The sequence below is a fragment of the Babylonia areolata genome, chromosome 28 (genome assembly GCF_041734735.1).
Source record: "Babylonia areolata isolate BAREFJ2019XMU chromosome 28, ASM4173473v1, whole genome shotgun sequence".
Lineage (NCBI taxonomy): Eukaryota > Metazoa > Mollusca > Gastropoda > Neogastropoda > Buccinidae > Babylonia > Babylonia areolata.
In genome coordinates this window covers 24,821,804-24,849,143 of record NC_134903.1, presented here as the reverse complement: position 1 = coordinate 24,849,143, position 27,340 = coordinate 24,821,804, and the positions used below count along the sequence as shown (strand labels likewise).

The window sequence follows — 27,340 nt, the reverse complement described above, 5'->3', positions numbered from 1 at the left end:
ATAGGGGATCTGTTCATTGTAGGGTCTGTGTCTGTTTATGGGAATTGTTCATTGTAGGGTCTGTGTCTGTATAGGGGATCTGTTCATTGTAGGGTCTGTGTCTGTTTATGGGAATTGTTCATTGTAGGGTCTGTGTCTGTATAGGGGATCTGTTCATTGTAGGGTCTGTGTCTGTTTAGGGGATGTGTTCATTGTAGGATCTGTGTCTGTATAGGGGATCTGTTCATTGTAGGGTCTGTGTCTGTATAGGGGATCTGTTCATTGTAGGGTCTGTGTCTGTTTATGGGAATTGTTCATTGTAGGGTCTGTGTCTGTTTAGGGGAATTGTTCATTGTAGGGTCTGTGTCTGTATAGGGGAATTGTTCATTGTAGGGTCTGTGTCTGTTTAGGGGAATTGTTCATTGTAGGGTCTGTGTCTGTATAGGGGAATTGTTCATTGTAGGGTCTGTGTCTGTATAGGGGAATTGTTCATTGTAGGGTCTGTGTCTGTTTAGGGGAATTGTTCATTGTAGGGTCTGTGTCTGTTTAGGGGAATTGTTCACTGCATCATCAGCATTGCCGTGCGTTGGGTTGGGAATGAGGTGACCATAGTGGTTCACTATCACAGGTACTTCTGCCTGGATGCCTTCCTTTCTAACCTTGTTTCATCAGTTGCCTTCTGAGTTACTTACTGCCCTTTACTACGCCCTCTAACAGCTAGGACAGCAACATGGACAGGTGTGCTGCATGAAAAGTGTGTTGTCATTTATTGGACATGGGAGATGTGTGTACAGGGGGTATATGTGTTGGTCATAGGTTTCTTCCATCAATCATTCTCTCTCTTTGTGTGTGTGTGTGTGTGAGAGAGAGAGAGAGAGAGACTAATCTCTTTTCTGCTGCAGACCAGATAGAGAGCATCCATTCCAAATGGACCACTGGTGGATCAGCTGCATTCAGCTTGTGCTTAAAACATTCATCTTCTTCGTGCGTGCATGCACACACACACACACACACACACACACACACACACACAAAGACACCGATTTCAATATCATCAAGAGACTTGGTTGAATATTAGTTTAAAGACGTGGAATATTCTACGCCTTGACTCGATGAAGGGGCTGAACAGTGTGGCTTGTCATGTCATCAGCGTGTTTGCTTCCATGCATGTGTATTATGTACAACAGTCCTGAAATGCAAGTAAAGGATTATGTATGCAGAAAATGTTAATCGATACATGATGTACATTCAACTGTCATGTTTGCCTTCAAACTGCCTTTGATGGTTTTACTGCACTGCGTCATTTTTCTGGTCATCATTTGCCTGTTTGATGTTCACACTTCCTGTTTTGTCAAACACACAGGTTCCACTTCCAGCCTCATGGAAAGAAATATTTGATCAATTCTCCTTTCTTTCATTTTGTGTTGGCTCTCATTCAGCGCATTTTTCTGTGATGTGACATTAAACATGTACACTCAGAATGGTGAAATGCTAATATTACTTGTGCAGAACTGCGCTGTATTCATACAGATGAATGTAAAGAGTTACCATAATCACAAATCACGACATTAGTTTTGATAGAAGGTAGTTTCTGTGGATTTAAAAAAAAAAAATTTATATTGTTGTTGCTTATAAAATAAAAACAAAAATCATGAAAGCAAGTAACAATAGCTGGCAATGGATATTTGAACTGAAATTTACTTTCTCTCTTTCTTTCCTCAGAAAGTGAGTGTTTATCAGTTCTTAGACTTTTTTTATCTTTGATATTTGGCACAGGTCTTTTCAGTCCTCTACCATGTATTTATCAGTCCAAAAGCACATGTTTATATGATTATACACACACACACACACACACACACACACACACACACATATATATATATATAGAGAGAGAGAGAGAGATAGATAGATATATATATATATAGATATAGAGATATATATATAGATATAGATATATAGATATATATATAGATATAGATATATATATATATATATCAGAGACGGTTGGTGAGGCGATGGACTTGTGACCCAGTGTTGACAGTGATCAGTGTGACTTGTGACCCAGTGTTCACAGTGATCAGTGTGACTTGTGATCCAGTGTTGACCAGTGATCAGTGTGACTTGTGATCCAGTGTTCACAGTGATCAGTGTGACTTGTGATCCAGTGTTGACCAGTGATCAGTGTGACTTGTGACCCAGTGTTCACAGTGATCAGTGTGACTTGTGATCCAGTGTTCACAGTGATCAGTGTGACTTGTGACCCAGTGTTGACAGTGATCAGTGTGACTTGTGATCCAGTGTTGACAGTGATCAGTGCGACTTGTGACCCAGTGTTCACAGTGATCAGTGTGACTTGTGATCCAGTGTTGACAGTGATCAGTGTGACTTGTGACCCAGTGTTCACAGTGATCAGTGTGACTTGTGATCCAGTGTTGACAGTGATCAATGTGACTTGTGATCCAGTGTTCACAGTGATCAGTGATGGACTTGTGACCCAGTGTTGACAGTGATCAATGTGACTTGTGACCCAGTGTTCACAGTGATCAGTGTGACTTGTGATCCAGTGTTCACAGTGATCAGTGTGACTTGTGATCCAGTGTTCACAGTGATCAGTGTGACTTGTGACCCAGTGTTCACAGTGATCAGTGTGACTTGTGACCCAGTGTTGACCAGTGATCAGTGTGACTTGTGACCCAGTGTTGACCAGTGATCAGGGTTGCAGGCCCTGTTTCAGCATGGCGCTGTGCCCTTGGATAAGGCACTTCACTCTGATTGCCTTCACTGCACCCGTACCCAGGTGTTAATGGCTACCTGACTTTGGCCAGGGAAGGTTAGGTTAGCAGGTGGAGAGGATTGAACTCGGCCTTGTGATGCCAAGACCTAGACACTGGGCATGAATTCACTGCACTGACCTACACTGTGCCAAGACCTAGACACTGGGCATGAATTCACTGCACTGACCGCTACTGTGCCAAGACCTAGACACTGGGCATGAATTCACTGCACTGACCGTCACTGTGCCAAGACCTAGACACTGGGCATGAATTCACTGCACTGACAGTCACTGTGCCAAGACCTAGACACTGACCAGCCGCCGTGGCGAAGTGGTTAGCGTCGCGGACTGACGGCTGGGAGGACGCGGGTTCGAATCCCAGCGGAGGTGGGTTTTTCGGCCCGTGGCCGGCTCCTACCCAGAGTTGAGTGTGCTGTGGGCTTAAATGGGGAGACTGGGACCACACAGTCGAGTGTCATCCACTTCAAGGATGCGTCTTTGGGTGTGTTGCTCTAATTACCAGACCAACACTGCAAGTGTCTGTATCTCTCGGGCCTGGTTAACGCCGGGATATCATTATGACAGGAAGCGTAGAGTGCAGCCTTGTCACGCAGTCCCAAACCAAAATGGACTTCCATAGCAACATCGTCATCATCATCGTCATCCTCCTTCTCCTTCATCGTCATCAATATAAACGAAATAGTCTCAAATTCTGTGACCTTTCATGCCCTGCTCTCATGGTGACCTCAGTTTCGATACCCCTCCACTTCCGTGCTTGGGGTGAGTCCTGTCAATGTCGTCAGTGTCGGCAGATTCATGGGGGGCTGTTGTTTGAGGGACGTGGTGGCGGTCTCCACTCTGGGAGAGACGCTCACTCAGTCTGGCTCCGCGACTAAGCCATTATTGTCGTTAGTAGGGGGCTTAGTAGGTGGTGTCCTAAGTACGTTAAAACAGAACAGGCACCACTGAACACCACCGAAGTGACTCAGCAGCAGTGCAGGGTCTCCTCTGGTGTGTGGCCTCCTGGCGACCTAACATCGATGGTTCCCTGTGGACTGCCGACGCTGGAACTGCGACGGACGAACCCGGGTGTGGCCGTGTATGGGGGAATCTAAATGAGCGGCGTGGGTGTAATGCCACTGAAACAGCGCAGATGATGGGGCAGCAAAAAAAAAAAAAAAGACCTAGACACTGGGCATGAATTCACTGCACTGACCACTGTGCCAAGACCTAGACACTGGGCATGAATTCACTGCACTGACCACTGTGCCAAGACCTAGACACTGGGCATGAATTCACTGCACTGACCGTCATAAAGTTGGTGGGAATGGGACCTTTCACCTTTTAATTTATATTCTGGTGATTCTGATGATGATTATGATGAAGATAATTATAGCACTGAAGATAATATTGTTGATGTTGAAGATAGTCATAGCTCTGAAGATTCTAATGATGATGAAGATAATCGTAGCACTGAAGATGATAATGTTGATGATGAAGATAATGGTAGTAATGTTGATGATGAAGATAATGAATGTTGATGATGAAGATAATGGTAGTAATGTTGATGATGAAGTTAATAGTAGCAATGAATTTTAGTGATAATGATGAAGATAATGTAGCAGTGAATGTTATTGTTCTGGTGCTCACAGATTATATCCCTATTGTCATTCAAACAGGAATGTGTGGATAAATAAACATCTCTGATTGTGAATGTGATTTGTCGGTGTACATGAACCTCAACATCTCGTCATCATGGAACATAACTGATAGCGGTGGACAGCATCCAGACCTCAACAAAAAGTGTGTCATTCTGTCATGACCTCAACAAAAAGTGTGTCATTCTGTCAGGACCTCAACAAAAAGTGTGTCATTCTGTCAGGACCTCAACAAAAAGTGTGTCATTCTGTCAGGACCTCAACAAAAAGTGTGTCATTCTGTCAGGACCTCAACAAAAAGTGTGTCATTCTGCCATGACCTCAACAAAAAGTGTGTCATTCTGCCATGACCTCAACAAAAAGTGTGTCATTCTGCCATGACCTCAACAAAAAGTGTGTCATTCTGTCAGGACCTCAACAAAAAGTGTGTCATTCTGCCATGACCTCAACAAAAAAAGTGTGTCATTCTGCCATGACCTCAACAAAAAGTGTGTCATTCTGCCATGACCTCAACAATAAGTGTGTCATTCTGTCATGACCTCAACAAAAAAAGTGTCATTCTGTCATGACCTCAACAAAAAGTGTGTCATTCTGTTATGACCTCAACAAAAAGTGTGTCATTCTGCCATGACCTCAACAAAAAGTGTGTCATTCTGTCAATGCTTGTGATGTGTGTGACAGATGCTGTGAAAGATGAACCCTCCAAAAAGTCATGGTATTCAGTGTTCTGTGTTCTCTGAGAAAGCTGAAGGACGTTGTTGCATGATGTGACGAAATGTTGAGGAACATACTGCACCATGTTTTATTGTATTCATCCCTCGACCAATGAGATTAACCCTTTCCTTTTCAAAAAGCAACAACATGATTTTATAGATATTGAAAATTTTTTGGCTGATTTATCCACATACTCCACCAGTATTGAAGACAATGTATTCACACAGATGATGAATGATAAAGTACTCTTGTCACTATACTCTTGCTATACTGTGTTGACCATATTGCCATACACATCAGTGTGCACCATCTGCAGTGTTCTGTCCAGTGCAGAGAGAGAAGATGATGCAGAAATGCTGTATTTTCATAGAGTGTGCATTTTGACAATTATTATACATACAGTTTTCCTACACTTTGGATTTTGACAATAATTATATATGTATACAATGTTCCTATACTGTGGATGTTGACAATAATTATGCATACAGTTTTCCTTCGCTGGATTTTGACAATAATTATACATGTATACAATTTTCCTACACTGTGGATTGTGACAATAGTTATACAAACAATTTTCATACATTGTGGATTTTTTATGAATAAGTATACATAAAATTTTCCTGCACTATGGTTTGTGATAGTAGTAATACATACAATTTTCTTACACTGTGGATTATGACAGTAGTTATACACAGATACATGTCTGCAACACTGCACTGTATAGTGGTAGCAATGTGTGGTGAGTTTCTGTCATTACCAACCCACCAACCTGTGCCAATAACTGAGCCATTTTCTCCTTTTTATTTCCTTAAAAAGCATTTCTGGTTCTTGCTTTCTGTGTGATTTTCACAGCTTTTTATACTGTATGACATGTCCTGTGAATTTCAAGCACATTGCAACAGTTGTTTTTTTGTTGGTTTTTCTTTTCTTTTCTTTAACATTCACATTGCAGTCACTGATCGTAACCTGTGCGTTGCACCACAACATGAGAGCTTTCTGGTCATTGTGAAATGAAACTCTGCCATGTTGTGGATTGAAATCTACTGTGCAGGGTTAATGTGCTGCTGGAGAAACTAGCAGTCGCAGTTATGCTCCATGTCATGATGTAAGTTGGTCACTGATGTGTCAGGAAAGTGCACAGAAACCAAAAGGTGTTTTCATGGATGTCAGTTACAGGCTTCATAGATGACTGGTCTTCGCTTCTGGGAAAAATAGTTTTGTACCAGAAAATTTTTTTTAGTTGGAATGTTTACTGTATAAAGCTAGGTGCTGTTGACATAAATGATGTTTAGTGGTAGACTAAGTATTAGTGTTTGACATCTCAGTGTTGCTGCTTGTACCATTGTCATTGAAGATCATTTAAGATAAGCTTGGCTGTGTTTAACAGAAGATGAAAGTGAAATACATTGTTTTGCTTTACTCTGTCCATTGCATTGGAATATAGGTATGAACATGTTTAACTTTATAAAACTGAAATGAACTCTGCATGAAGGCTGTACATACAGAAATCTAATTTTTTAAACAATAGTATATTGAGTATACAAAAAAAAAACGAATCATTTTGTTGTGCTTTCATTATCGTTAGAGCTTCCATGTGAAATATTTTTAGCATTTTTTTTAAAAAAAGGAGCGTCTGAGTGCGTGCATGTTTTGAAGGGAGAAGTCTGTGCCTGCTGCTGTCAGTGTCAGACCTGTTCCCATGCCACGGACCAGGAAGGTGGGATGGTGAGACACTCATCGGCCAACACAGTGACTGTCAGGGTGTGGGTTCCAATCCCCTCTCACCCTTTCTCCCAAGTTTGACATGAAAATCAAACAGAGCATCTAGTCATTTGAAAGAGATGATAAACCAAGTTCACATGTGCAGCACATACTGGCGCACTGAAAAAGAACCTGTGGCAATCAATGTGTTGTCCTCAAGCACAATTTTTTTCGAAGAAATCTGTTCTGAAAGGTACATGTGTATGCACTCAAGACCTGACCAAGCATGGTGGGTTTGCAGCTGTCGGGGATCTGCCTAGCAGGTGTGGTGTAGCATACATGGATTTGTCCGAATTCATTGACGCCTCCTTTAGAAACTGAAACTGCTGCTTGCTTGATTCTGCCTGACACGCAGACTGTGTGCAGTATGTTGAGTGCCTTGTCACTGCTTGTCTGACTACCTGCAGTGACAGGTGTTGGGTAGTTTGGGGGTAGAAGAATCAGAATCAGAACACACTTTGTTATCTCAGTAAGAGAAATAATGTGTGATAACAAAGCTGTTCTCATTCTGATTCTGAAGAGACGGGTGGAGAGGGAGGTGGGTGGGAGAAAGTGCGATGCTATGGATGTGTGTGTGTGAGAGAGACAGACAGACAGACAGACAGAGAGATGGACACACCAAGATACAAGCGCTGTGAAAACGTCACCTTGTTTCTGGAAGATTCCAGACTGACAAACATCGGAGGTATGGGCTGGATGGGCACAAGAGCTGTGTATTGGTGGGGGGGTGTTCTGACTTGTGTAAAACAGTGTGTACATATATATATAGGTGTAAAAGATGCCTGTATTCAGTTGACGTTGTTGTATCCAGTGATGTGCAATATCAAACAGTAAGACTTGGACCCTAAGGGCAGTGGTGTGTGATTCCTGTGTGTTGATTTCATGTGGATGTGGTGTGTGATTGTGCTTGTTGATTTCACATGGATGTGGTGTGTGATTCCTGTGTGCTGATTTCATGTGGATGTGGTGTGTGATTCCTGTGTTGATTTCATGTGGATATGGTGTGTGATTCCTGTGTTGAGTTCATGTGTATGGTGAAGTGCTGTTGGTGAACAGTGTTCACTTTGTTGATTGACGCTGTAGGCTGCTGTTTGGGCTACATGTTACTGAGAACAAAATGCATGTGTATGCACTGTTGATGTTGTGTTCTCATAACACTGCCCTGCTTAATCTAATGAAATTGGCTGTCTGTTGTGTGTTTAAATTCTCTCCTTTTCTGATGTTACATATTTCGTATGTGTGCTTTGTGGTGTTGTGTTTGTCAAGGGAATAGTTCAAACGTGATGTCTGTCATCATCGTTTTAACTCTTTGCCTTGCACTGTGTTTTATGTACTTCACTGGGTTTTCACGGGTCACACAAGACCCGTTTTAAACAGTGGCAATACAGTCAGTATCATGCATTGTGGGTCGAAAAGAGACCCATTCTTTTCACAAAGGCAATACCCCAGCCTGTGCTTTGTGGGTAACAGTAGCCCTTTTCTGCAGGCTTGGTTTGCAAGAAGAAGCTTCCTGACATCATTCTGTGTAATTGTATCGCCCGTGAGGAATTGGAAGCTGTCCTAGGATTTCACACGTAAATTTCAGAGCAAAGGAGAGATTTAGGAGACATGTCTTTTTGTAATATCTGTCTGATATCATCCAGTATCATATATGTGAAATGACGTCAAATAAAAGTACAACTTCATTTCCTGGTGTGTTTTTTCCCACCTATAGAACATACAGAGGCCCAAGAAAGAGGAGGCTTCAGTGATCACTGAGGTCGGACTCTGACCAATGGTGAACTTCTCTTTTTATTTTCAACTTGACATTCCTGGACCTTTGTATTTCATAACAATTTCTGACAGGTTTACATATTATGTGATGGACCATTTCTTTCATACACGTACGCACTATCATTTTATTTATTTTTTTTTTTTTTTAATGGTTACTGGCTGATGAACTCGTGTAATGATAACGATATTGAAGATTTGGTCAGCGTCTGTCCTCAAATCTGATTGATTTGTCACTACCCACAACATACTTTTTCAGTTCAATTAACATACAATATCTTTTGGACACTATTATTATCATTATGCATAACACATGATATATGTATACTGTATAATATATAGAATTTCATAATTACCCATGGACACTATTATATATAACACACATTTGAATACATTAGCAGTATGTATTTAATCATATTCCTTTTTTTATTTTTTTTATTTTTTACTTCAGTTATGAGAAAGAAAGAGAGAGAAAAAAACAACAGTTATCACCCTTTAATTGAATGTTTGACCCATGATGGAAGACATTCAAGACATCTGCTCATATCCCAGTTGAAATATTGTGAACTGAATTTCCCATGGACTCTAGCAGTAATCATCTATGCTCACAAACCTGTATCAACCGTCAGTGACTGTCAACATACCTCTATTTTACCTGGAAACATTGACTGTCCACATACCTCTTTTGCCCGGAAACAATCACAAATTGTGCTCAGAAAAGAAGTCATACCAATCTATTTTGATGGCTGTGCAATAACTGATTATTTCTTCAACAGTGGTTGTGTCTCTTGCCTTAGACAGGGTTTTACACAAGCTATTTTTGAGAATATTGTCAACTGGTCATATGCAACATATATATTTTTATAATCTCCCAGTTCTACCAGCTTTCCCAAAATGGAATAAAGTGAATTTATGGGGGGAAAGACATAAAGGAAAAATGATGTTTGAAAAGGTGTGACTGGTTTTCTTGTGAGAATGATATTTTTAGAGACAGATATATTATACCGCTTGGAAAAGTATGTAGGATGTTAGTATGGTATTTGTAGAAAAGAAAAGAAAAAAAAAGTATATATCATCACAAAGAGTATGTAAGATGCGAGTTATGAAATTATCTAGAAACACAAAACCTGAATTATCGTGAAAACTGGTGTGTAAAAGGACTGAGATGCTTAGCAGCCGGCCATCTCAATTCAGCTCAAACTATTATAATAACTTTTTTTTCCTGGTATCCATGAGAGGTGGCACTGCTCTTAGTGTGACCACTGATGTATTATTATAACAGGCACTTTGTACAACAGGTGTCTGGAATCGGTTAGACAGTAGACTTGTGATCCAGTGTTCACCAGTGATCAGGGTTCCAGGCCCCGTTTCGGCAATGTGTTGTGTCCCTTGAAACGACACTTTACTGCGATATTCCTCACCCCCTACCCCCCCAACCCCAGGTGTGAACAGGTGGCTGACTTGGGTTTGGGAAGGGACAGCATAAGGACAGTACAGGACAGGACCACATCTCCCTGATAATGCTGACCCCTGGACATGAACCGACTTCCGCAGTAGCATAAAAAACTGGGATCTTTTTAACCACTAGAAAAAGTAACCCAGTGTTTTGAGAGCTGCTGGTGTGTGTCAGCCTTTAGTGGACAAGACACACACACACATGCACACACTCACTCATGGTACACACTCACATCAGCACATATTCATTCCTGGTAGGAAGGGAGACAATATACGCAATAAAACTTGAAACTTGGTGGAGATGAAGAATAGTTGATATTATACCAGATTTATTGCTCATAAGTCAATTTCTCCATTAGAAATATGTTGTTGTTGTTTTTAATCTGTATTTCGTCCTTTCTGTGGCAAAAACTGTTGTTGAAGTAGTGCCACTCAACTACTCTTCTTTTAGACCAACAACACACACACTGTGTGTTAATACGGTGGGTTTTTTTGTGCCTGTGTGCATGTCTATATGTATGTATGTAATATGTGTGCGTGTGTGTGTGTGTGTGAACCATATGTACAGAATCTGCATGCATTCAGTTTGTCCACCTGTCTTGACATACTGCCATTTCTGTGGCAATTGGCTTGTTTGTATGATTAATGTGCATGTCCAGATCAGCTCTAGTACTAAGGCAACACACACATACACACACACATGTTCACATGCTCATACGCACACACACACACACAAAACCTGTACTCACACAACATATATATATATATATGAGTGTGCATGTGTGTGTGTTTGTGAGTGCACACACACACACAAACACACACACGCATGCACACGAGCAAATCAAAACCCACACAACATTTATACGAGTGTGTGCACATGGAACAGGGTTGTACTGGGTCAGTGCTGGTCATAGACTAGTGTGTATTATAAATGAGTCGTGTTTTTTTAAATGGCTGTATACTATCGTCTTGTTTTATGACATATGTTTGTACATTTGACAGTGTATAGTAGATAAGCGTGTACAAACTGGTCATCTGTTGTAGACAAGTGTGTGAACTTATGTTTTTTGGAAACAGCTATGCTTGGCATACCAGTGCATGCTTCTCGCGCACCTTTCAACTGACAAGCATTCAAAGTAGCAACATTTTGCAAACTAGTATGAACATTTGGGTGTGGTTTTTGTGGGCAGATTATGTACAAACTGAGGATGTCTTCTAGACAAGTTTGTAAAACTCGGAATGGGTTTGCTTAAGTGTGTGCACAAAGTATGAATGTTTCATTGAAAAGGAGTGTAAAAATCATATTTGGTACACTGACTTGTGTCAAGTTATGGATATTTCATGGAAAAAGAGTGTAAAAAATCAGAATTGGTTTGCAAACACATGTTAAGTTATGAACATTTCATGAAAAAGAGTGTAAAAATCAGAACTGGTTCGCTTACATGTGTGTACAAAGTATGAATGTTTCATGGATAAGTGTAACATGAGAATTTATTCGTTTACATGCGTGTACAATTAATGATTGCCTCATGGAAAAGAGTGCAAAACTTGCTAGGGGAATGTGTAGTAATGGAGAATGTTTTGTGGAAAAGTGTGTACAGACAGGTACTAGTGTGTTACAAGCATGTGTTTTATAAACAAGTAGCATTCTGCAGTCTGGTGTATACAAAATTTGGTGGACAAGTGTTTGTTGAGATACTGTTTTGCAGGTGTGTATATAATGCAGAAGAAATGTGTACAAACTAGAGCCACCATGTTAAAGTGGATTTTGTTGATTAAAAAGACCCTAAATTTATTGTTCAGTTGACGTCAGCATGCAGCATTTAAAATCATACCAGTTTTGTTGCAAGTTGTTGTTGTTATTTTAATCCTGTTGTGCGACTTCGGTCAACTGTTTGAGTACCTGTGGAATCATTTATAGTCATTCATTAAAGTCTTTTCTTTTATATTTTCATGTCATTATGAATGCTTGTTTTGCATATGTCTTTAGATTTGTTTTTAATTAACAGGAGTCTTCTAAAATTCTTTTGATATTAATCAGTGTTGTTTGATTTTATGCCATGTTCATATGGTTTGGGGAGTTTTGTGCTGTTTTTCATTCTTTTAATTTTTGAATGACCACATTGATGATCGAGCAATTGTACGATGACCATCTATTTTGGCCTTGACTACACTGAACTATTTAATGATTGAATAATGACCATTTGATGATTGAATGAATGTACCATCTGTTTTGGCCTTGACTACACTGAACTAATGAAAGATTGATTAATGACCATTTGATGATTGAATGACTGTACCATCTGTTTTGGCCTTGACTACACTGAACTAATGAAAGATTGATTAATGACCATTTGATGATTGAATGACTGTACCATCTGTTTTGGCCTTGACTACACTGAACTAATGAAATATTGATTAATGACCATTTGATGATTGAATGACTGTACCATCTGTTTTGGCCTTGACTACACTGAACTGATGAACGATTGTACCATGACTATCTGATGATTGATTGTAGATGACCGTCTATTTTGGCCTTGACTGCTCTGAATTGATGAACGATTGTACCATGACTATCTGATGATTGAGTGATTGTATGATGACCATTTATTTTGGCCTTGACTGCACTGAACTGATGAACGGACCAGTGCTCTCTGATGGACATTTCCATTTTCTGTACACCGCCACTTGCCTTCTTGAAATGCTTTTGACCAAGTGTATAATTATCTGATTTTCTGGAGGAGTTTCTTCTGTGTTTTCCTGTAGTGCTGTGCAGTTTCTTGCTGGTGTGTTGGGACAGCTTGCTTTGGTATCCTGTTCCGGACTTTTTTTTCTGTATTATTATTTATTCATCAGTGTTTACTGTCTTAGCATATAGTGTTTTACTAGGCTGATATTTGTATTTTTAATTTTGTCTCTGACAGTTTAGGAAGTTGGCTGCCTTTTAAATAGTAGAGTGATAATTAATTCAAGTGCTTCCTTTGAATTGGCAAACATGTAAAACAGTTGTCTTTTAGAAATGATGAAGTACTCTTGTATTTTAACGTGTATCTGTTGAAAAGGTTATCAGGTACATATGTAGATTATGAAAGTGCTGTGTAGTTTGTTTGTAGATTTTTGTTCTTCATTACTGATGGGCAGTGTGGTTTGTTTACAGATACATGCGTTTTATTCTTCATTATCATTGGGATTTCAAGTGGTGTGCTTACGATGTTTGATTTTTATTCCAAACACACCTTTTTATGTTCAGAGGATGAGCTGGTGTGTACAGAACTCAATGTGATGCATGACGCTATGTTTGGGCCGAATTTCCGTCACACAGAGATTGAGAGCAAGTCATGTTGTTGTTTTCAACTGTTTGCTGAGAGATGGATTTGATTTCGTTTTCTCTCAAGGCCTGACGAAACACGAGGTTATGGTGCTGGTCAGGCATCTGCTTTGCAGGTGTGGTGCAGCGTATATGGATTTGTCCAAACGCAGTGACGCCTCCTTGAGAAGCAAAGTGAAAAAATGAAGTGAGAGACGGAAGCAGACAGGTACAAGTGAAACTGACAGGCGTGTTCAGTGGTGGTTTCACTGTTCACGTGTCTAAAGAAAACAGTGTTGGTTTTTCTATCTTCCTTCCATGCATGTTAACTGAGCATAGAATTCAAGCAGAGAGTCATTGCAAAATTAATGCGTGTGAAAAGGACGAAGCAGAGAGTAAAATTAATGCGTGTGAAAAGGACGAGGCAGAGAGTTACTGCAGAATGTGCCTGAAAAGAACTGGTTGGTTTGTTTTGGGTGACTTACTTTCAGAATTCTCTTTTAATGCAGCAAGAGAAACCACCACTGTGCAATAAGGAACTCCTTCCCAAAAGTGACTGTGTTTCATGTTCTGCTGTTGTGGCTTTGTCAGGCTGAAAGTCTGTGGTCACGCTTGTTCAACAATCAGAAAAAAACAGGATTACTTTCTCCACACATTTGCCTGTATCAGAAAAAAAAGAGAAATACCTCTTGCATAACGGCTTGTACAAATTGTCACCAAGGAGGAAGGTGGTAGGAAGGTTAAGATGCTTATCTGCCAAAGTGTCTATGAGTGTCTGGGTTCAAATCTTGGTCTCGCCCTTTCTCCCAAGTTTAACTGGAAAATCAAACCCAGCATCCAGTCAACTGGACGACATGATAAACTGAGGTTCCACATGCAGCACATACTTGGCATACTGAAAAAGAACCCATGGCAACAAAAGGGTTTTCCTCTGGCAAAATTCTGTAGTAAAAAATCCACTCTGACAGGTACACAAATATGTATATCCAGGGCCTGACTGAGCATGTTGGGTTATGCTGCTGGTCAGGCATCTGCCTTGCACAGGTGCACCCTATATGGATTTGTCTGAACACAGTGGCTCCTCTGAGAAACTGAGACTGACCATCTGTCAGTGTGCTCCAAGGAAGGAGTGGTTGTGGACAAGGAAGGAGGTGATGGGAAAGGACAGTTCAATTCTGAGGGAAAATGAAAGTGCAATGGAACACATCCAGACTTGTTTGTTCTGTATTTATCAGCTTCTTAAAGACAAGCTGATGTTTAGAAACAGAACAGAGATCTTCGAGATTGACCAATATTTCAGAGCAGACTGTGTATATTCATTGTTTTCTTTATTTGTACTTATTTCCTGATTAATTTATTCAGTCTTTTATGTGTTTATTCAATCATTGGTTGACAATAGACTGACAAGTAATATTAACCTTGTATGTTAATATGGGTTTTAATCTTTTCACTCAGTAGGTTTGGTCAAAACATGTTTGATCTAAACTTATTTAATCAAAGCTTGTTTGTTTCAAACTTATTTATTACAGAATGTTTTTTGTGTGTACACTGGATTATTTTTATGTGTATATAAAGTGTGTACTCCTTGTTTTGAAGAGAATGTTAGGGTGCAAGTTCAGCTGACGGCTGGGTAGCTGGCCTCAGGATGGGGGGGGGGGGGGGGGGTGAGGTAGGGGAATGTTGCCAGGCTTTCATGTGTGTCATGTCTGCTTGACTACTATCATTTGGATCAGCTTGTAAAATAAACAATTTGAATGATGACATTTGTGTGTGTGTGTGTGTGTGTGTGTGCATGTGCACAACATCAGGTCATTCAGCATGTATCATTCAAGGTTATGACACACAGCCTAAAATCAATTAGCATGCATTATTCTGTGGTCCAGGTAAAAACCTCACAAAGCTTTTTCACATATCTACAGACATTTTACAGAAAACTCCTAACAATCTCATGGAACTTGACATGCAGACGTATTTCCACCAGGTCACCAAAACAGCATCCCCAATAATTCTGACAGAATTTTGTTCTTATTATTATTATCAGCATTTAGACAATCTTGAAAATAAGCCCTTGGTGTTTACAAATAGAACACAATCGTAAATATCAAAAAGGAAAAATTGAACACAAGATACCAAACATTAATAAAAATCATTCATCCCACACACACACCCACAACACACACAAGCACATGCGAACGCACACATACAAGTCATAGCACACAATCAAAAATAGTACACAAAATACAACCAACAAATTATGAAACTCTCAAATTCACTCACTCACTAAAAGTCATTTTAGTTAATACTGGAAAGGGATGAGCTGTTGAAAATTATTCAGGAGGGGAAAAGGAAAAGGTGGGTCTTCAGACTGGATGTGAAAGATTGCAGCGAAGAGTGATGAAAGTTCATTTTGTTCATTCACAGCACCCTTGCAAACTGCAATGTTTTAAAATCTATGATAACAAACATTATGTATATCAAATAAACCAAACAATCACATCAAATAATCCTGAACAACTGTATGAGGTGATAATCTGTTTAACGATAACAAAGAGTATGTGATGCCTTCACTGGCAAAGTCTGCTGGCAAGTTATGGGCCAGTCTGGATCACAGTGCAGTCACCAGTCAATACAATACAATGCAGTACAATAATACAGTAAATACAATAAAATCTAGTACAGCACAATAAGTACAATACAATACATCTTTACTTATCCATCTGGAACATCTCTCACAGCAAGTCTGCAGTGATCACTGGATCTTCTGGTTGCTGACAAAGCCTTCACACGACAATCACTCATCTACATGATCACTGGATCTTCTGGTTGCTGACAAAGCCTCCACACCACAATCACTCATCTCTCTACATGATCACTGGATCTTCTGGTTGCTGACAAAGCCTTCATACCACAATCACTCATCTCTCTACATGATCACTGGATCTTCTGGTTGCTGACAAAGTCTTCACACCACAATCACTCATCTACATGATCACTGGATCTTCTGGTTGCTGACAAAGCCAGCGTAGGCCCCGTGAAGAGCCAACAGCTCCTGATGAGTCCCCTTCTCCAGGACCTGGCCGTTCTCCATGACGAAGATGACGTCCACGTTCTGGATGGTGGACAGACGGTGAGCGACGACAATGCACGTGCGTCCTTCTCGGGCGTTGTCCAGCGCTTGTTGCACCACCTGGGAACAGGATGGCAGCGCTGTGATTCTATTGGCTGTCAGTGATGTGATTCTATTGGCTGTTTCAGTGATGTGATTCTACTGGCTGTTTTAGTACACATTGATGGTGACACATGTCATCACACAACACACATCACTGCCATGTACACCCTGAAAAAACACAGTATGTCACCGTCATCACACAACACACATCACTGACATGTACACCCTGAAAAAACACAGTATGTCACCGTCATCACACAACACACATAACTGCCATGAACACCCTGAAAAAACACAGTATGTCACCGTCATCACACAACACACATAACTGCCATGAACACCCTGAAAAAACACAGTATGTCACCGTCATCACACAACACACATCACTGCCATGTACACCCTGAAAAAACACAGTATGTCACCGTCATCACACAACACATTTCACTGCCGAGAACACCCTGAAAAAACACAGTATGTCACCGTCATCACACAACACTGCCATGTACACCCTGAAAAAACACAGTATGTCACCGTCATCACACAACACACATCACTGCCATGTACTGTGATTTCCATTGGCTGTTTTAGTGCTGTGATTCTATTGGCTGTTTTAGTGCTGTGATTCTATTGGCTGTTTTAGTGCTGTTTCTATTGGCTCATTTAGTGCTGTTCCAAATGTCTCTCTTTGGGCTTTGTGTCCACTGGCTCATTTTGTGGCTGACACCACTGTTGCTGTGATCAGTATTATCATAATGCTTTCTCCATGCTATGGTCAGTTTGTCATCAACTGTCGCTTTGTTTTTAGTCTCTGCATTTTCAGTTTACTCTTTCTCTTTTACCAGCACACATACACACACTTTCACACACACAAGTACACACACACACACACACACACACACACACACACCTTTCCCAAAAAGACCCCCCCCCCCAGACCCCCCACTCCCACACACACACTCACAAACTCACTCAATCTCTCACACACACACACAGACTCATTGACTCACTTACTCTCAAACACACACACACACACACACACAGACACACACCTTTTCACTCTCTGTGTCCAAGGCAGATGTGGCCTCATCCAACAGAAGGATTCTCGGATTGCGGACAATGGCACGGGCGATGGCGACTCGCTGCTTCTGGCCCCCAGAGAGTTGCGTCCCTTTGCCTCCCACCTGAGTGTCGTAGCCCTGTAAAATCATCTCTTGATGAAACTTCTACACTTGTCTGAGTGTCGTAGCCCTGTAAAATCATCTCTTGATGAAACTTCTACACTTGTCTGAGTGTCATAGCCCTGTAAAATCATCTCTTGATGAAACTTCTACACTTGTCTGAGTGTCGTAGCCCTGTAAAATCATCTCTTGATGAAACTTCTACACTTGTCTGAGTGTCATAGCCCTGAAAAATCATCTCTTATATGAAATACACACAACAATCACCCCCCACACCACACACATGACAACAATCACCCCCCACACCACACACATGACAACAATCACCCCCACACCAAACACATGACAACAATCACCCCCACACCACACACATAACAATCACCCCACCCTCACACACATGACAACAATCAATCCCCACACGAAACACATGACAACAATCACCCCCACACCACACACATAACAATCACCCCACCCACACACACATGACAACAATCACAACCCCCACCCCCACACACATGACAACAATCACCCCACATACACACCACACATGACAACAATCACCCCCCCCCACACACACACACACACACATGACAACAATCACCCCCCACCCCCAAACACCACACATGACAACAATCACCCGAAACACACCACACATGACAACAATCACCCTACATTCACAAAACAATCATCCCCAACACATGACAACAATCACCCCCATCCCCCTCCACATACACACACCACAGCAGCAATGACAAATCACCTGAGGAAGGGAGGAGAGAAACTCATGGATGTTGGCCGTCTTGCAGGCCTCAATGATGTCGGCCATGGCCACATCCTCCTGCAAGCCATACACGATGTTCTCCCGTACACTGCAGTCAAACAGGACTGGTTCCTGGCTGACCACACTCAGCATGGACCGCAGGGTGCCTACGTTCAAAGCCCTGATGTCCTCGCCGTCTATCAGCTGGTGGTAAACACAGACATTGATGGTGACACTGATGGTGCTGACTATGACACATTGATGGTGACACTGATGGTGCTGACTATGACACATTGATGGTGACACTGATGGTGCTGACTATGACACATTGATGGTGACACTGATGGTGCTGACTATGACACATTGATGGTGACACTGATGGTGCTGACTATGACACATTGATGGTGACACTGATGGTGCTGACTATGACACATTGATGGTGACACTGATGGTGCTGACTATGACACAGACATTGATGGTGACACTGATGGTGCTGACTATGACACATTGATGGTGACACTGATGGTGCTGACTATGACACATTGATGGTGACACTGATGGTGCTGACTATGACACATTGATGGTGACACTGATGGTGCTGACTATGACACATTGATGGTGACACTGATGGTGCTGACTATAACACATTGATGTGACACTGATGGTGCTGACTATGACACATTGATGGTGACACTGGTGGTGCTGACTATAACACAGACATTGATTCTGACACTGATGGTGCTGACTATAACACAGACATTGATGGTGACACTGATGGTGCTGACCATGACACAGACATTGATGGTGACACTGATGGTGCTGACTATGACACATTGATGGTGACACTGATGGTGCTGACTATGACACATTGATGGTGACACTGATGGTGCTGACTATGACACAGACATTGATGGTGACACTGATGGTGCTGACTATAACACAGACATTGATGGTGACACTGATGGTGCTGACTATGACACATTGATGGTGACACTGATGGTGCTGACTATAACACAGACATTGATGGTGACACTGATGGTGCTGACTATAACACAGACATTGATGGTGACACTGATGGTGCTGACTATGACACAGACATTGATGGTGACACTGATGGTGCTGACTATAACACAGACATTGATGGTGACACTGATGGTGCTGACTATGACACATTGATGGTGACACTGATGGTGCTGACTATGACACATTGATGGTGACACTGATGGTGCTGACTATAAAACATTGATGGTGACACTGATGGTGCTGACTATGACACATACATTGATGGTGACACTGATGGTGCTGACTATAACACATTGATGGTGACACTGATGGTGCTGACTATAACACAGACATTGATGGTGACACTGATGGTGCTGACTATGACACATACATTGATGGTGACACTGATGGTGCTGACTATAACACATTGATGGTGACACTGATGGTGCTGACTATGACACAGACATTGATGGTGACACTGATGGTGCTGACTATGACACAGACATTGATGGTGACACTGATGGTGCTGACTATAACACAGACATTGATGGTGACACTGATGGTGCTGACTATAACACAGACATTGATGGTGACACTGATGGTGCTGACTATGACACATTGATGGTGACACTGATGGTGCTGACTATAACACAGACATTGATGGTGACACTGATGGTGCTGACTATGACACATTGATGGTGACACTGATGGTGCTGACTATGACACATTGATGGTGACACTGATGGTGCTGACTATAACACATTGATGGTGACACTGATGGTGCTGACTATGACACATACATTGATGGTGACACTCATGGTGCTGACTATAACACAGACATTGATGGTGACACTGATGGTGCTGACTATAACACATTGATGGTGACACTGATGGTGCTGACTATGACACAGACATTGATGGTGACACTGATGGTGCTGACCATAACACATTGATGGTGACACTGATGGTGCTGACTATAACACAGACATTGATGGTGACACTGGTGGTGCTGACTATGACACATTGATGGTGACACTGATGGTGCTGACTATGACACAGACATTGATGGTGACACTGATGGTGCTGACTATGACACAGACATTGATGGTGACACTGATGGTGCTGACTATGACACAGACATTGATGGTGACACTGATGGTGCTGACCATGACACATACATTGATGGTGACACTGATGGTGCTGACTATAACACAGACATTGATGGTGACACTGATGGTGCTGACTATGACACAGACATTGATGGTGACACTGATGGTGCTGACTATAACACACACATTGATGGAAACACTGATGGTGCTGACTATAACACAGACATTGATGGTGACACTGATGGTGCTGACTATGACACATTGATGGTGACACTCATGGTGCTGACTATGACACATTGATGGTGACACTGATGGTGCTGACTATAACACATTGATGGTGACACTGATGGTGCTGACTATGACACATACATTGATGGTGACACTCATGGTGCTGACTATAACACAGACATTGATGGTGACACTGATGGTGCTGACTATGACACATTGATGGTGACACTGATGGTGCTGACTATGACACATACATTGATGGTGACACTGATGGTGCTGACTATAACACAGACATTGATGGTGACACTGATGGTGCTGACTATAACACATTGATGGTGACACTGATGGTGCTGACTATAACACATTGATGGTGACACTGATGGTGCTGACCATAACACAGACATTGATGGTGACACTGATGGTGCTGACTATGACACAGACATTGATGGTGACACTGATGGTGCTGACTATAACACATTGATGGTGACACTGATGGTGCTGACTATAACACAGACATTGATTCTGACACTGATGGTGCTGACTATGACACATTGATGCTGACACTGATGGTGCTGACTATAACACATTGATGGTGACACTGATGGTGCTGACCATAACACAGACATTGATGCTGACACTGATGGTGCTGACTATAACACATTGATGGTGACACTGAGGGTGCTGACTATAACACATACATTGATGGTGACACTGGTGGTGCTGACTATAACACAGACATTGATGTTGACACTGATGGTGCTGACTATAACACAGACATTGATGGTGACACTGATGGTGCTGACTATAACACATTGATGGTGACACTGAGGGTGCTGACTATAACACACTGATGGTGACACTGATGGTGCTGACTATAACACAGACATTGATGGTGACACTGATGGTGCTGACTATGACACATTGATGGTGACACTGATGGTGCTGACTATGACACAGACATTGATGGTGACACTGATGGTGCTGACTATGACACATTGATGGTGACACTGATGGTGCTGACTATAACACAGACATTGATGGTGACACTGATGGTGCTGACTATGACACATTGATGGTGACACTGATGGTGCTGACTATAACACATTGATGGTGACACTGATGGTGCTGACTATAACACACTGATGGTGACACTGATGGTGCTGACTATAACACACTGATGGTGACACTGATGGTGCTGACTATAACACAGACATTGATGGTGACACTGATGGTGCTGACTATAACACACTGATGGTGACACTGATGGTGCTGACTATAACACAGACATTGATGGTGACACTGATGGTGCTGACTATAACACATTGATGGTGACACTGATGGTGCTGACTATAACACATTCACTTCCTTGACATCCATGCTGTCTGTCAGCTGTTGGTAAACGCAGACACCGACCATAACAATAACAGTGACAACAATGTCAGTGTCACCAGTGACATTTCTCCTACGCTACTCCTGCCAAGTCCTCACAGCCACAATCGTCTGTCAGGCAGACAACTGACCAGACAGGGGCAGACAACTGACCACACAGCGGCAAACAACTGACCAGACAACTGACCAGACAGGGGCAGACAATTGACCAGACAGGGGCAGACGACTGACCACACAGCGGCAAACAACTGACCAGACAACTGACCAGACAGGGGCAGACAATTGACCAGACAGGGGCAGACGACTGACCACACAGCGGCAAACAACTGACCAGACAATTGACCAGACAGGGGCAGACAACTGACCAGACAGGGGCAGACAACTGACCAGACAACTGACCAGACAGGGGCAGACAACTGACCAGACAACTGACCAGACAGGGGCAGACAACTGACCAGACAGGGGCAGACAACTGACCAGACAGGGGCAGACAACTGACCAGACAACTGACCAGACAGGGGCAGACAATAGACCAGACAGGGGCAGACAACAGACCAGACAGGGGCAGACAACTGACCAGACAGGGGCAGACAACAGACCAGACAGGGGCAGACAACTGACCAGACAGGGGCAGACAACTGACCAGACAGGGGCAGACAACTGACCAGACAGGGGCAGACAACTGACCAGACAACTGACCAGACAGGGGCAGACAACAGACCAGACAGGGGCAGACAACTGACCAGACAACTGACCAGACAGGGGCAGACAACTGACCAGACAGGGGCAGACAACTGACCAGACAACTGACCAGACAGGGGCAGACAACTGACCAGACAACTGACCAGACAGGGGCAGACAACAGACCAGACAACTGACCAGACAGGGGCAGACAACTGACCAGACAGGGGCAGACAACTGACCAGACAGGGGCAGACAACTGACCAGACAGGGGCAGACAACTGACCAGAGTGCCACCAGTGGCGTCGTAGTGTCTCTGCAGCAGGGCCATGATGGTGGACTTTCCACAGCCACTGATGCCCACCAGTGCTGCCGTCTGTCCCGCCCCCACCTGCAGACTGATTCCCTTCAGCACCTGGATTTCTGGACGGGTCGGGTAGTGGAACTCCACATTCTGCAGCTCTATGTGACCCTTCACCTCCTGCCCACGGGACAACGTGTCAGTACATACACATCAGTCATGGGACAATGTGTCAGTATATACACATCAGTCAATCATGGGACAACGTGTCAGTACATACATATCAGTCAAGGGACAACGTGTCAGTACATACACATCAGTCATGGGACAACGTGTCAGTATATACATATCAGTCATGGGACAACATGTCAGTACATACACATCAGTCAAGGGACAACATGTCAGTATATACACATCAGTCATGGGACAACATGTCAGTACATACACATCAGTCACGGGACAACGTGTCAGTATATACACATCAGTCATGAGACAATGTGTCAGTACATACACATCAGTCATGGGACAACATGTCAGTACATACACATCAGTCACGGGACAACATGTCAGTATATACACATCAGTCAAGGGACAACATGTCAGTATATACACATCAGTCACGGGACAACGTGTCAGTGCATACACATCAGTCATGGGACAACATGTCAGTACATACACATCAGTCATGGGACAACATGTCAGTACATACACATCAGTCACGGGACAACATGTCAGTATATACACATCAGTCAAGGGACAACATGTCAGTATATACACATCAGTCAATCATGGGACAACATGTCAGTACATACACATCAGTCACAGGACAACATGTCAGTATATACATATCAGTCACGGGACAACATGTCAGTATATACACATCAGTCATGGAACATGTCAGTATATACACATCAGTCACGGGACAACGTGTCAGTATATACACATCAGTCACGGGACAACGTGTCAGTATATACACATCAGTCACGGGACAACGTGTCAGTACATACACATCAGTCATGGGACAACATGTCAGTACATACACATCAGTCATGGGACAACGTGTCAGTATATACACATCAGTCATGGGACAACGTGTCAGTACATACACATCAGTCAGGGGACAACATGTCAGTACATACACATCAGTCATGGGACAACGTGTCAGTACATACACATCAGTCATGGGACAATGTGTCAGTATATACACATCAGTCAATCATGGGACAATGTGTCAGTATATACACATCAGTCACAGGACAACGTGTCAGTATATACACGTCAGTCATGGGACAACGTGTCAGTATATACACGTCAGTCATGGGACAACGTGTCAGTATATACACATCAGTCATGGGACAACGTGTCAATATATAGATATCAGTCACTCATGTGACAATGCGTCAATAGATACAAATCAATTAATCATGTGACCACTTATCTTCTTCTTCTTCATTCATGGGCTGCAACTCCCACGTTCACTTGTATGTATACAAGTGGGCTTAAATGAATGACCGTTTTTACCCCGCCATGTAGGCAGCCATATTCCGTTTTCAGGAGTAACCACTCATCAATACATACACATCAATCAATTACATGACTTGTCAATGCACATACATATCAACTAATCACAGCATGTCAATACATACACACACTGATTAATCACACGACTTGTCAACACATACACACATCAATCAATCATATGACATGTCAATACACATACATATCAACTAATGATGGCGCGTCAATACACACACATCAATCACATGATGTGCCAATACATACACACATGGATTAATCATGATCACCATGAAACATTTCTATTGCACACATCTCTGGTACTGTTTACGGTTCTGTGAATTTCACAAGGGTGAACTGTGAGCACATTCCTTTTAAATCCGGCACCATCTATGATTTGATTTTGGTGAAGTCATGAAACTGTACTACCCCACTTCCTTCTAGTGATGGTGTGGGTTAGTCTTTCAATGCAGCAGGGCAACAACAGAATGAAAAGAACCTATGACAACAAGAAAGTCATCCTTGGCAAAGCTCTGTAGAAAAAGCCACTGACAAGTCATCCAACATGAATACAGACAAGACAAACACAGGGAGCACTGCACTCTGGTGACCAAGAAACTGAAATATTTTGATGTTGATAAAAACAAACAATTCTGACAGATTAACTGAAACTGATTAAGACCAGAAATGAAAGTATTTTAATGCTGCAAGACCACAAAATAAAAACACATGAAACTGAAATTGATGAAGGATGAAAAAACTACAATATTTCGATGCAACAATACCACAGAATTTGAAAAAAAACTAACTGAATCTGATGAAGCCACAAGTTACAGCATTTTGATGCAGCAATATCACATAACATGAATTAACTCTGATTAACAATGAGCACCTAGAATATTTCGATGCAGCAAAAACACATGACAAAAAAAACCTAACAAACACTCATGAAGGCTGAGAGACGGAAACATTTCGGCGAAGCAAAGCCACACAACAGAAATCAACAGCAGTAGAAACAAGCTGCCAAACTGCAGAACTCTGAAGCATCAAAAGCACAGCACACAGACAATGCCTCCACTGACCTTCCTCAGCCCTGTGGTGCTGAAGTTGTCGATGCTGGGCACCACCCTCATCATGCGGAAAATGTAGGCGGCCGCCAGCCGACCTTTGCTGTAGTCCGGAATGGTAGAGGAGATGCGACCCACGAGTGCTCCCCCCTGCATCACCGCCATGTACACCCTGAAAAAACACAGTATGTCACCGTCATCACACAACACACGTCACTGCCATGTACACCCTGAAAAAACACAGTATGTCACCATCATCACACAACACACATCACTGCCATGTACACCCTGAAAAAACACAGTATGTCACCGTCATCACACAACACACATCACTGCCATGTACACCCTGAAAAAACACAGTATGTCACCGTCATCACACAACACACATCACTGCCATGTACACCCTGAAAAAACACAGTATGTCACCGTCATCACACAACACACATCACTGCCATGTACACCCTGAAAAAACACAGTATGTCACCGTCATCACACAACACACATCACTGCCATGTACATCCTGAAAAAACACAGTATGTCACCGTCATCACACAACACATGTCACTGCCATGTACACCCTGAAAAAACACAGTATGTCACTGTCATCACACAACACACATCACTGCTGAGGACACCCTGAAAAAACACAGTATGTCACTGTCATCACACAACACACATCACTGCTGAGGACACCCTGAAAAAACACAGTATGTCACTGTCATCACACAACACACATCACTGCTGTGGACACCCTGAAAAAACACAGTATGTCACCGTCATCACACAACACACATCACTGCTGTGGACACCCTGAAAAAACACAGTATGTCACCGTCATCACACAACACACATCACTGCCATGTACACCCTGAAAAAACACAGTATGTCACTGTCATCACACAACACACATCACTGCCATGTACACCCTGAAAAAACACAGTATGTCACCGTCATCACACAACACACATCACTGCCATGTACACCCTGAAAAAACACAGTATGTCACTGTCATCACACAACACACATCACTGCTGTGGAGACCATGAAAAAACACAGTATGTCACCGTCATCACACAACACACATCACTGCCATGTACACCCTGAAAAAACACAGTATGTCACCGTCATCACACAACACACATCACTGCCATGTACACCCTGAAAAAACACAGTATGTCACTGTCATCACACAACACACATCACTGCTGTGGACACCATGAAAAAACACAGTATGTCACCGTCATCACACAACACACATCACTGCCATGTACACCCTGAAAAAACACAGTATGTCACCGTCATCACACAACACACATCACTGCCATGTACACCCTGAAAAAACACAGTATGTCACCGTCATCACAAAACACATGTCACCGCCATGTACACCCTGAAAAAACACAGTATGTCACCGTCATCACACAAAACACGTCACTGCCATGTACACCCTGAAAAAACACAGTATGTCACTGTCATCACACAACACACGTCACTGTTGAGAACACCCTGAAAAAACACAGT

At 42.4% G+C, this 27,340-nt stretch overlaps 1 protein-coding gene across 4 annotated transcripts in view; it reads right to left on the bottom strand.

Moving 5' to 3' along the window:
• Positions 1-15,273: 15,273 nt before the first annotated feature.
• The window catches only part of LOC143301940 (ATP-dependent translocase ABCB1-like), an 80,989-nt gene continuing 68,922 nt past the window's right edge, over positions 15,274-27,340 (bottom strand). For all 4 annotated transcript variants that reach the window (XM_076616397.1, XM_076616395.1, XM_076616394.1 and 1 more), the window contains 5 exons: positions 25,835-25,991; positions 23,223-23,417; positions 18,528-18,731; positions 17,639-17,785; positions 15,274-16,607 (listed from right to left, as the gene is read on the bottom strand). In XM_076616397.1, coding sequence (XP_076472512.1) covers positions 16,410-16,607; positions 17,639-17,785; positions 18,528-18,731; positions 23,223-23,417; positions 25,835-25,991 — 901 coding nt within the window. In that variant the 3' untranslated portion in view covers positions 15,274-16,409. The remainder of the gene's footprint in view (positions 16,608-17,638; positions 17,786-18,527; positions 18,732-23,222; positions 23,418-25,834; positions 25,992-27,340) is intronic.